Below are 13,250 nucleotides of genomic sequence, written 5' to 3'. Positions count from 1 at the left end.
TTTAAAATGTGTCACTAAAACTTGCCAGTGCAACAAATAAACCCTAATTTGAGGAGCTTCCCCCTTGGACTCTTTTTGGCTTTTTAGGTTAAAAAGAAAAAAAAATAAAAACACAGCCTGGTAGCCTAAGTACCATACAAATTAGGCTGAAGTGTGATTTTATTGGCTTGTAAAGTTTCTTCCTGATATTTTTGTCATTCAGCTCAACGGAGACTCTCAGGCAAAAATACAACGGATTCTACGATTGATTTCTGGTGGTGGATTGTCCATAACTGGATCCCATATCTTGTGTGGAGACTTCCTCTTCAGTGGTCACACTGTTGTGCTGACACTTACTTATTTGTTCATCAAAGAATGTGAGTACTAACTCCTTCCCATTCTGTTGACCAATGGGAGGGATCCCTAGGCCTGGAAACTGATGGGAACCCTTATTCCTTTGGGATTGATAGCTGTGAAACAGACAGGTGTGTGCCTGCGTGTGTGTATGTGTGTGTGTATTTAAATGATTTCCGCTAGTTCTATGTGATTTGGACACTGGAGGCTTAAGACTTGACCCTTGGATCCTCTGAGATTTAGCATGCCTCCACAATATCTCCCTCCTTGGTTAGAACTTCTCAAGGTCTGAAAAGCTATTTTAGTGTTGCAGCTAAGAAGAACACAGTGTTGTTTATTGCAAACAGGATCAGTGTACTGGAAAGCCAAATGTAAATGACTTAGGAGCAAAACTTCCATTGTAATGAACTTCCATTCCATCCTTCTAAATAATTTACTGTTTTCCCCTTTTTTTTAGATATTTTCTTGTCCCATTCCAATTTCATCATTTACTAGCTGACTCCTATGATTTAATAGGCATCTTCAAGGAACATTTTGCCAATATCGATCTTTTTTTTTTTTTTTTTTGTACAAAACAACATGGAGGCAAGAATGTGAAGTATCTTTCCATATTTATATGCTTAATCCCCATTATACAAAATCCTTGTGTATCCCATCAACTTTCATGGCTGTTATAATGTCTCCTTCATCATGAGGTCTGTATTTTAGTTGCCTGGCAGATCCAATTAATGTGGATTTCTGAGATCCATTATGTCAAAGTCCTTTCAAAGTGAGTGATACTTTTTCCTTTATTTTTGCAAATCTGGTTAACCTTCCCCTTTAGCCTTTAGTTCCAGTATACTCCACAGTGTTTTATAAAGCTTTATCTCAACTTTCTTTGCTTACTCAACATTGGAAAGAGGTCTTTTGGTGAGGCCCAGCAGAAGGATATATTAGGCTGAAGTGTGATTTTATTTTGGTGAGGCCCAGCAGAAGGACATATTAGGCCTCCTGCTCTGTTGTCCTGCTTTTCCCACCCTCTCTTGGCCTATCATTAATCCAAACATGTTTAGCCTCTCCTAATAGCAGTATGGACATTAGTTTATCTGTCAGTGGTGCGTAAGTTAGATCTTGTCCCATAAATTTCTCAGGGTTTTAGGTTTAAGTTCTACTTTGAGAGTATCATGACAAAGAGTTGAGATTCTCTACAAAGAGTTGAGATTCTCTACCAAAAAGATGGAGTCCTTTTTTGGTAAAAATTGTGTCACTTCTGAGTTGTTTCCTTCATAAATGCTACCTACACTCTTAGGGTACAGAGAGTAGCATGTCAAGTGCACAGCCTTCATTATACCTGACTTTTTTATGGTGGAGGGTGTTCTGGACCTTTCCCCTTATTTCTACCCTCACCTTTACACTGTGGGAGGTAGTAATAGGAAGAAACCTGAGTCTGTTTTTTTTTTTTTTTTTTAAGATTTTTATTTATTTGCTTGTTTGTTTGTTTGTTTGTTTATTGAGAGAGAGAGAGAGAGAGGCAGAGGGAGAAGCTGGCTCCATGCAGGGAGCCTGACGTGGGACTCAATCCCCAGTCTCCAGGATCAGGCCCTGGGCTGAAGACGTCACTAAACCACTGAGCCACCCGGGCTGCCCCCTGAGTCTGTTTCTGCACCAGTATCAAGGGGTTATCTCTTCCAATGTCATTGTCTACATATCTAATACCTAGTTGTTGGTTATGATGAGCCAATAGAGTGATCTGTGTTATGATTCTAACTCTAGCTTTTGTTGGGAAAAGTTTCCCCTATGTGTAAGATCAATTATTTTCCAGTCCAGAGGTGTCCTTAAGTTGTAGGACCTTCTCTCTCCCTCCCTCTCTCTCTCTCTCTCTCTCTCTCTCTTTTAAAATTTTAGTTATTTGAGAGAGAGAGCACAAGCAGGAGGAGCAGCAGAAGGAGAGGGAGAAACAGACTCCCACCAAGCAGGGAGCCCAACACAGGGCTTGATCCCAGGGTCCAGGGATCATGACCTGAGCCAAAGGCAAAAGCCCAACCAACTGAGCCACCCAGGTGCCTATAGTTGCTTCTCTCTAATATGAAAATCATAAGAAACTTATAGAAAAAAGATGAGGATGAGGGTGAGGAGGAGTTGCATGCTAGAGTAAAGCTGTCATGGGTTCAAAGTAATGAAGAGTACCACCCCAGGAAACTGAAGGTCAATTTTTTTAAATAACCAAAGACCAAGCGATGTTAACAATAATGGCAAAGGGACATAATGCTCTGTGCCAGACACTATTATAAGCCCCTGATGCAAAAAAACTCATTTAATCCTGTAGCCACCCCATAAGGGAAGCACTGTTTTCCCCATTTTTCAAAGAAGAAATGTAAACATAGAAATAGTGAAGTATTCCCACAGTCCCCAGTTGGTAATTAGAAGATAGGGTATTCAGACTCAAGCAGGCTGACTCTAGAGGTTATGCTGTTAATTTCTTGGCTCTCTTTAGAATATTTGGGAACCCAACCAAGTAGTCTGATCTCATAAAATTGCTAAGGAACAGTTTGAGTATATTGCTCATTATTGTTTTTCTCCTTGAGAGTAATAGCAAAGCAACTTGTGATTATTTTTATGTTTTAATGAAGGCTATGCAGTATGTAGAGAGATTTTCTTCTCACGACATGATTTTGGCTTGAGGTCTTTAAAACTTTCTAAGTTTATATACAGCAGTGAAAGAACTATATTCTGATTTTTCTAGTTTTTGGTGAGAAATGAAACAGCAAATCTCTAATGCTTAATAGAAACCCAACTCTAGAGTCAGTTCTGTACATAAATGGAGCATTCCATGTTTGTGCTTGTTTCCTATGCAATTAGGAAAAAACATCACTTTCTAAATTATACCATGTGTTATTGTTCTGAGTAAGCAGTGGTTCCAGTGGTTTCTTTGAGCAGTCTGCTTCTAGAATTAAATGTATCTTTCATATATTTTTTGTTTTCCTGCCTTTTGATCTGTTTGGTCTCTTTCCTATTTTCTTCAGTTGTCATGAATAGATTTGAATGTCATCAAGAGAACAGATGAAAACATAGGAACAGGACCATTTTATGGGCTTTACAGAGGGGGGCTTTACACAGTTGTGCAAATATTATCCCTGGGACCTAGGTTCCTTATAAAGGAACAGAAAGTCCATTGTCTGTAAGATTATTCAATGACACCTAGGACTAGGATCTCACACAGACAAGCGGAGTGAATTAATATTTGTATCATCATCTTTCAACTCAACGTTATCCCTATGGTAAAATGGAAAAGCAGAAAGGGATTACCATTTTCCCATTTCCATTTCAAAATAATTTAAATTAAATGTTTTCTCTGAGTCAGCCAGTGTTCTCAGTTAGTGAGCAGTGGTCCCAAAGTGGTAGCATAACTGGGAGTATATTTTTGTGGAAGAGCAGTATTAGTATTTCCAGCCACTCCTAAAACTTCATTTTCAACTCCACAAGTAGTAAAGTGGTCGTTCAGCCCACCTCTTTACTCCTTACTACTTCAGCTTTGCTTCTTGTGGATAAACGAATACAAAATGGTTTGGGTTTGCCCGCAATCAGGAGTTAAACAGTTTTAACTTCTAAGGTAATAAATATCGGGTAACTTATAAGCAAAGGAAGCTGGTTGGTGTGGGAAGGGTGGAGACTGTAGGTCTGCAGAATGCATATTTAGTGAAACATTCCGATTTCTAAATGTTGGTTCAATTTTTAATATTCTTAGCCTAACAGAACAGTTATGGGGCTTGGATCTGGCCATCTGGCTATAAAGGGTAAGGCGTCTTCCAGCTGTAAAATTCTGGAAGTCTATCAGTTATCTGCTAGAACTTAGTGGCAGGATAAACCAACTGAAAAGAAATAAAGGAACACATTCAGAATGTAAAAGTCAGACTTTCCAGTGCAAGTACAGGTTTATTATCTCTCTGTTTCAATTGGGACCAAAAGAGCAACAGCTTTTTCACCAAAAAATATTTTTCATTTGAATGATACCTGATTTGGTATTTCATCTAAATTTCTGGAAATATGGACAGCCCGAGTGGCTCAGCGGTTTAGCGCCGCCTTCAGCCCAGGGCGTGATCCTGGAGACCGGGATCGAGTCCCATGTCGGGCTCCCTGCGTGGAGCCTGTTTCTCCCTCTGCCTGTGTCTCTGCCTCTATCTCTCTTTCTCTGTATCTCTCATGAATAAATAAATAAAATCTCTAAAAAAAAAAAATTTCTGGAAATATGGATCCTTTTGCTGTTCTACCATTGTTCTGCACTTAGAAATAAATATCACTATGAATATAAACACAGGTAAATATGAAATAAATTTGTGAGATTATTTACTTTATGAGCTAATAAAGCTTTAAAATAGAAAAAAAAACAGCCATTAAAAAGAAAGAAAAGCATTATTAGTGATGAACCAGAGATTGCATACACACCTGTGTCATTACTGCTTGTGTGGGCAGGCTGTGGCGTGTGCGATCCTATTTCACCTGATGAGTGCTCTAGTTCTCTCTTACAGCCGATCAATATAATGACCTTCTAGAAGTGGACTCACTAGAAGGCTAAAATCCACAAGTGAATGGGCCAGAATCCTCAGTTTTGTATAGGGAGTGTTTATAGTTGCTATCAGCAATAACAGTATAAAAGTGCTGAGAAGCAAATGTTGCTGGCCACAATACCAATTCCAACCAACCTAATAAACAATTCTGTTCTCTTCCTTATTGAATAGCTTAGCAGTGGGCAAGGTCTAGAATGTCTAGAGAATGACTATTCCCCAGTGAATGACTATTAGACAGACCTGCTACCAGTGGTCCCTCTCCTTCTCCCTTCCTACCTGAGCAAATCCTGGCTAATGACAGTGACTCTTGGGGTTAATCAGTTTTCTCCTTCCAGTGACTTCCTGATCTTAGATTATTCTACTTAAGATCATTAATGTAGACTGGAATTATTCATCTCTGGAAATCTTATTAACTCTATACTTTTTCTACTGTCTAGATTCACCTCGTCACTTCTGGTGGTATCATTTAATCTGCTGGCTGCTGAGTGCCGCCGGGATCATCTGCATTCTTGTAGCACACGAACACTATACTGTTGATGTGATCATTGCTTATTATATTACAACACGGCTATTTTGGTGGTACCACTCAATGGCCAATGAAAAGGTGAGAGCAGTGAAGTTATCCCTGGATGATTTGTTTTCTTTAAATGTAGTGCCCCTTGTTTCATACAGTAAGATTTCTGATAGCTTAGTGGGAATAACCACCAATGCCACTCATGTGTGTGGTCTATCAGTTCCCTGAAACGTCTACCCATTACTGCCTCTTCAAACAAATAATGTCACAAATAGAAATGACATTCAAGGATAAAAGTGCTGTGTGATTATAGAGCATGGTGTTTTACTAATTCAATTAATCGAAACCAGAGTTGAAGAAATATAAATGCTAAATTATAATACAGGGACTGGGCAGCCCAGGTGGCTCAGCGGTTTAGCACCGCCTTCAGCCCAGGGTGTGATCTTGGAGACCCAGGATCGAGTCCCACATCAGGCTCCCTGCATGGAGCCTGCTTCTCCCTCTGCCTGTGTCTCTGCCTCTCTCTCTCTACCTGTGTCTTTCATGAATAAATAAATAAAATATTTTAAAAAATAAAATAGGGATCCCTGGGTGGCGCAGCGGTTTAGCGCCTGCCTTTGGCCCAGGGCGCGATCCTGGAGACCCGGGATCAAATCCCACGTCGGGCTCCCGGTGCATGGAGCCTGCTTCTCCCTCTGCCTGTGTCTCTGCCTCTCTCTCTCTCTCTCTCTCTCGCTGTGTGACTATCATAAATAAATAAAAATTTAAAAAAAATAAAAAAATAAAATAAAATAAAATACAGGGACTTTCTCTATAGAAGCATTGTAGTGTAGCTTGGTAAGACATGCTCCCTGCCCTCCAAAAACTTAATTCTGAGGAAAAGGCAGCAACTATTTTTAAACGTCAGGCAAAATAAGTAGTCCATGAATTCCTGGATTTGGTACATCTTTTGGTGATACTGTGCGCCCTTGCTTCCCTTGTTATATACTTCCTTATTTGTTACTGCTGCCTTCTGTTCCCAGGTAACCTTTTTTTTTCTTCTATTATTTATGTTTAAGAGTTAACTCAAATGCCACATCTTCCAGGAAGTCTTCCTAACTCTTGCTCTCTTCTTGTGATCCCAAGTTGGGATGAGTCCTCCTCTTCTCTGTGTTTTCCTAGTCCAGGTATATGTGCTTGGTGTCCAAGAGTAAGTCTGTGTGGCATGACTTATCTCTGGATAGTCTTGCCGTATTGTCCGATGCATATAACTTGTGAACAAATGTTAATCCTGAAAGGTCTAAACACCACCTCTCATTTAATGACATCCACTGATAGATGCCCATGCTATGGGTTATTTTGTCTCTGTAGCTCTACTTCCCATTTTGTAGACTCTCTCATTTCCACCTTCCTTCTTTCTAATACTTCCATCTGGATATCTCCTGACACCAGCAGACCAAAACCTTCACCTTTAGTCCTCAGCCCAGATTCACCTGCTGACGCACCCTAAGAACTATTTCTCCTGGCTAACTCTCACATCCATTCCTGAGCCTCTACTCTTACTGGGATTGCAGGCAGAGGAATTTGCATGAGCTGGAAAGGGGGGAAGACCTGGGACCAGAAACATGTCAGAATCAGGGAAAAGACAAAAAGACAACTACTGCCTTGTGATCCTGATTCTGCTGCTTTCTCTGTTATGGTACAATGAATGACAATTTAATTAAGAAAAAAATACGATGCAAATCATGGAAAATCGGTCTAGTTTTCTTTTCTTCTTCTTATTGTTTCTTTTTCTTTTTTAACTTTTTACAGAACTTGAAAGTCTCTTCACAGACTAATTTCTTGTCTCGAGCGTGGTGGTTCCCCATCTTTTATTTTTTCGAGAAAAACGTACAAGGCTCAATTCCTTGCTGCTTCTCCTGGCCACTCTCCTGGCCCCCTGGCTGCTTTAAATCTTCATGCAAGAAGTATTCACGGGTTCAGAAGATAGGTGAAGATAATGAGAAATCTACCTGAGGAGCAAAACAAAGGCATCAGCTCTTATACCAAAAGAGTTAACGCTGTAACCAAAGGTATAGTTTTGGGGTTTTATTTTAGAAGAACTGACTGGCAAAATGAAGAAGTGGACCAAATTTCGTGTAAATGATTAGAAAGATGAATGAGGTATTACCCTTTGACTGGTTTTTTTATTCATCCTGAGAAAGGTATATTCTCCTGCAGCTCTTCATTGGTGACAAGCCCCCAAACTGGGATTTTACTAATGAGCTTGTTAAAGAGGTGCCAAAGAACATACTATTCCTTTCCTTATTCTTTATCCACTAAAGCCCTCTACCGAGTTTTTTCAGGATTTTTTTTTCCTCCAAGGTCAGAAGAATTTGTTAATGTTTTAAATAAAATATCTGGATATATACAGCTACTGTGTAAATAGAATAACCTAATGTGAGCGTGGTCTTAGCATTAGGTTTATTAATGAGGGGGAAATCTATTGGTTGTAAGTAAACTTGAGATGAACTTTGTTTTCTACCTTGTGATGGGGAAGGTCTGGGTCAGGTCTGGGAATGTGCACTGCTGCTACCACCCAATGCACTATGTATCACTTTTACTTTTTTTTAAACTGATAATTTTATAAAAAAAAAAAAAAAAAGGAAAGGTGATCTAATATGGAAGTATTTGACACATCTCACAGATTTTATGTGTGTAAATATTTCACTTTAAAATCTCTATGAAACACAGAGCTATTTCTGCTAAACAAGTGGTCCTTGTGTATACATTTATATGCTATCTGCCTGGTAAATTTGCATCTGGCACCCCCAGAGCAGTCTGCTGCTCCAGCACAGGCCGAAAACATGTATGTATGTGAAAGTATGCTCATGCCACTTGGGGAACAAGCCTGTGTTTCTCTCCCGTCCTACCCTGGGTGAGCTCTGTTTGACAGCTGCTAATTGGAACTCAGAAATGCAGTTGGTCACATTTCACCGAAAGCTCTTTCTTCCTAGTTACATTGTACTTTATGGAAAAGCCAAGATGGAATCCAAAAGTGTAATGTATCCTTGCCTTTTAGCAAAAGACTCAGCTTCTTATAGACTGGTCCTAAGGACATATGCCACAATTGAGTAATTTGACTTTGATCTTGAAATTACACCACGGTGCTGCACTATAATCTACTGTTGGAATCAGTCTGCTAGACAGTTACAGCTACTCAGTAAAGGAGGACAACTGTTTCTAAAGTTCTTTGAGGTGATACAAAAAGAAGGTGGATTTTTAAAAATCAGATCAGATTAATGTGGTCACTTGGTTCATTTCTTGAGACTTCTAGCAACTCTTAAAAAAGATTTATGGTTACAGAATCATCCACACTAGATCAGTAGACAGGCCAATGTAGTAGAAATGGACAGTTACTTTTATTTTGAAGGTGAAAATTTCCCTCCACATGAGAATGAAAAATATCCCTTAATTTGTCATTATAAACTAGTTTGCCTTGATTTGGTACACAAAATTGACCTTCAGATTGCTTGAGAGAAGCACAAATATAAATCTTTTCAGAAAGGTCATTTTTCTGGTGCTAAAATTCTGTGTATGTATGCAGTATGGCTCTTTCCCTAGGTAATAGAAGAATCACTGAAGGGGATAGGTAGTTGAATTCAAAGGCAGGAAAAAAAGATACTCTTTATCTAGTTATTTAAAACGAGAATTGAAATCCTGAATATCTTTGGCAGGCTTTGAAACGCGAGGAGTTTTCTGGTATTTGTTATTAAATAAACCAATAAGAAATATATCTATAGCTTACCAGATGAGCTTGGGCAGAATTCTCTCATTTGTTAAATATTGACACTTGTGATACTTAAGGCGTTGTGCTCGAAAACACAGAGTTTCAATTCCTGCTGTCTGATTATTAGAAAAAGCATCTGACACCGAAGCCTGGGTTTTGTGCTCTTGACATTGGTATATTCCTTGAGCATCATAACCTGATTGACCCAAGAGCCTTATTCAGGAGTGTCCTAGATAACCTACTTTTCTTCAGCTTAAATAAGGAAGAGTATTTAAGATTGAAGAATCATGATATGTTAATTATTGGAGACCCTCTAAACAGTAAACCTTGCATTTTGGTCAAGTGATGCGGTTTTTTAAAAAAAATATACCATCACCTTTTAAAGAACTTTAAAAACCGCTCTGACCTCATGTGTGGAGACACTATTGCTCACATGTTCCTTACATGTATGTGTCATAGATGTCTAATAGACACTGAGGAAGCATGTGATTTGAAGAGAAGGAGGAAAAACACCAAAGTTTCAAGATGGGAAAATAAAAGAAATAGAGAAACTCCTTTACATTTAGCAAAGCAAACTTGAGTCTTCACCTCACATGCTACTTTGGGATATAAAACTTAAACATTACTGTCTTGCCTTTGAAATGGTCAAATTTTGGAGCTCCTTTTCTTTGCTAATTACCATACAAGATTTTACCCATTATTCTTGTGTTTGTAGACCAGTGCTCCCGTTTGAAGCTTTTCTTGTAATTAGCCCTTCTGCACAATATAATGTATGACTCCCATAAATTATGGCATATTTGTTCCAAATTCTTTTAAATGGAAAATGGGTTCCTCTCAGATTCTATTTTTTGAGCTCCTCTGCAGCTCTGAAAATACAACATTGCTCCTGGTTCCACCCAAAGTATTTTAAATTTGTTGTTTAATTTACTGGCATCTTGGAAAACGAGGTTTGCTGAGGAAGGAAGGCTGTTTTGGGCAGACGAGCCCAGGCCCCTGGTCTAGTGTAATGATGACCTTGCAGAAGGTTCTTTGCTGTATACCAGTGCCCCCTCGTGGAAATACATTATGTGACTCGGAACGCAAACTTGACACTTTATAGAGTATATTTTCAAGTTTTTAAAAGACGTTTATTTGGGGTTTTGTTTTGGTTTTTTTTGCCAATAACTTGAAAGCATCATGCAAAAGGGATTACTTTAAAGGTATTTTAAACCTTTCCTGAAGGGAAGATGTGCTTAGATCCCAGGGAGTTGCAATTCTGATCTCTTGTCCATTTGATCAAAGAAAATTTGCAGACCATTTTACCTCTCATTATCACAATCATTAATGTCTCCCTTTATAACTACCTATACTTTGTTTACTTTGAAACACCAGGTTGGCAGTCTTTCTTATTTTTTATTTTTATTTTTTTACATGCTAGAGCTCATGCAAGTTTCTTTTAAAGTTCACATCTTGTTTCTTCAATATTTTAAACATTTCCTTTTTATTTCTTTGTTGTTTTTGTTTTGCACTGTAAAACTATTTAAAAATTTAAGCCGGTCTTAACATATTCACTTCTGTAGTGCAAGGAAGTGTGAGAAGGAATTTCTTGATAAATGAGTTTACAAGTTTTAAATGGAGCATATTATAAGTAATATACTCTGTGTTGAAGGCTTTTCTATTTGTATGTATAAATATTTCTGGTATTTTTTAATGTCCTTGTGTTGCAATAATTTAACTCCTTTGACTTACTTGCTAAAAATATTTCTTCTATTAAGAAGTGCTCTTGACTTCAATACCTAAACACTGAAAATCATGTCAAAGGTACCCAAAGATAAGTTTTTATACAGATACACACCTTATAAGTTCTGATTTATTTTATTACTCATTAATCTAACTATGCTGTGTTCTAAATGAATCATGAATGAGAATAGTTCTTTTATTATGGAATTATTTAAAACTGTCCTTTAAAAGAAAAAGAAGAAACTGTAAACATAAGCTAATCTAGTTGCCAAGTTGGAATTCATTATTTAATTTACCTCCTATGCAATGATTAATGCTGCAAAATGTATGGTTATGTTATAGTATATTCATAAAAGAAAAAGCATTACAAGGTTTGAGAGGTAGCCAATTGCATTCTTTCGGAAATTTACCGTACTGTTTCAATGTGTTAAGTGCCTTGTTGTAAAGTAAAATTTTAAGTCTAGAATTCATTATTTTCCTGACATATTTTTCATTATGATATATTACTGTATGCTATTGTAATAGTTTTATTAAATGCTTATATTTTAATCAAACATGTAAATTTCAGAAGCTCTTTTCTCCTACCCCCAGTACCTTAATCATTGGTCTATCATATAGAATTTGTGTTCAGGTTTGTTGTTGTTTTTTAAAGAGGAAATTATCTTTGTTTAGAAATGTTTTCCGTGCTTTTGCGTTTGTGTTTGTAAAAACATTTCAGGAGGAATTTAGGAGTGGAATGATAGTTTATACTTCTAAAAATGCCATTTTACATTTACATTTTAAGTGCCTAATTTTTAAAACTAATTTATGTTTCTACTCTAAAGAAGATATGTGTACTTGGTTTCTAATCTCCTTGGCTTTGCTTTAAAAAAATAGCAAAGAAAAAAAAAAAGCAAGAGCCTATACTTTGTATTTACCAATAAACCACAGTGACATCAACAGTCTTTTCAAAATTAGTATTACTGTTTCTTTTGATTTAAAAAAAAATGTGTTTTCTTTAAGGTTTTAAATTTTTGTTTGGTTTTAAGTACTTAAAACCACAAGAGGATTATGTTCTCCAACCACTATTTTTGAAATAAGCTGATAACCTTCAATTAATAGAACTGGAATGTGGTGTTTTTCCTACCCTTGGATGTAAGGTGAAAAATAAGAATAGTAAAAGGTCATTCATGGGGAAGTAAAAAAAAAAAAAAAAAGCCAGCTACATACTCCGTGATTCTGATTTCCTTTGCTCACAAAAGACAACATCTTTAATTCTTCAAGAAGAGCAGAGTCCTTTCTTGGACTCAGTTCTGCAAGAAATGTCATCCTTCTCCCTTCACTAACAGGGTTGAGAGGGTGGGAGGGAATGTCGTCTCTTAGTCTTCAACAGTCAGTGCTTCCGTAGATTGTAGCAAGTTGTTTTTGGACCCCTGAGGAAAGATGAAGGCATGACCCCCGAAGACAAATTTAGTAAAAGCAGTTCAGTGGGGCACGGGAAGTAAGATAACATGGTTCCAAGGTTAAGTTGTCGGTTATAGTTCAGGTTTTTTCTTTAGAATGATCTGGACGTGATAGGGTACTTGATAGATCAGAATAGTCTTTCTGCTACCTGCACCCAAACCTTGGATGGAAAGCTCATTTCACTGATGATTCCATTCTCCTGCATGAAACATTGGCCTATCGGTTTCATTGTCCACAGACTTGAAAACTGCCCTCATCTAGAATGCAGTACACAAGAAACTGATGCAATCCTCTGTAGACCTTGATGTCTAATGTTTCCTTTTCTTCTAATAGATGAGAATATCAGAAGCAGAATCACTGGATCACTGGATCCAGATCACTGGATCACTCACTAATGTAAATTAGAATAGAAATGGATTATGGACTACTATGTGTCTGCATAATGCATATTTAATTCCTATGTGGCACCTGTAATGAGGCATAGCACTTTACAGTTCTTTTATGCTTGACATACATTCTTTAATCTTCACAAAACCCTGTGAAAGTAGGTAAGGAAAAGAGCTGTGACCCCATTTTGTGAGATGAAAGAGTTCATAAGCGTTAGAGCTGGAACTTGAGTTTTGTTTTCTTCTTTCTCTTGCTGCCTTCCTGTCATAATTACTGCGACCACCACTACCATTTGTTAGAGATGTGTGTTTTTTTGTTTGTTTTGAGGGGGAGTTTATTCCCTTATCAGTTTAAGAGGGAAACTGGTCCTTGGAACAATTTTTTTTTTGTCAAATGCTACTACTTTTTCTTATACTTGCAGTTTACTGCATTTCAGAGGGGGGAAAAACCCATGCTAAATGCCTCAAATGCAAAAGAATCCCCATGTGTGTGAGCTCACAAATTTGCTTGCTAGAAGCAAACTTTTGAGAGGATGGCACATTATTAATGCACTTTTGTCTTA

General features: G+C 37.7%; 1 protein-coding gene across 15 annotated transcripts in view; it reads left to right on the top strand.

Moving 5' to 3' along the window:
- The window catches only part of SGMS2 (sphingomyelin synthase 2), a 173,189-nt gene extending 161,378 nt beyond the window's left edge, over nucleotides 1–11,811 (top strand). For all 15 annotated transcript variants that reach the window (XM_072755520.1, XM_072755521.1, XM_026017563.2 and 12 more), the window contains 3 exons: nucleotides 203–356; nucleotides 5,315–5,481; nucleotides 7,183–11,811. In XM_072755520.1, coding sequence (XP_072611621.1) covers nucleotides 203–356; nucleotides 5,315–5,481; nucleotides 7,183–7,386 — 525 coding nt within the window. In that variant the 3' untranslated portion in view covers nucleotides 7,387–11,811. The remainder of the gene's footprint in view (nucleotides 1–202; nucleotides 357–5,314; nucleotides 5,482–7,182) is intronic.
- Nucleotides 11,812–13,250: the final 1,439 nt, after the last annotated feature.

This window comes from Vulpes vulpes, chromosome 4 (genome assembly GCF_048418805.1).
Source record: "Vulpes vulpes isolate BD-2025 chromosome 4, VulVul3, whole genome shotgun sequence".
NCBI lineage: Eukaryota > Metazoa > Chordata > Mammalia > Carnivora > Canidae > Vulpes > Vulpes vulpes.
Note: the sequence above shows the minus strand (reverse complement) of the source record. Positions and strands in the feature narration are given on the sequence as shown.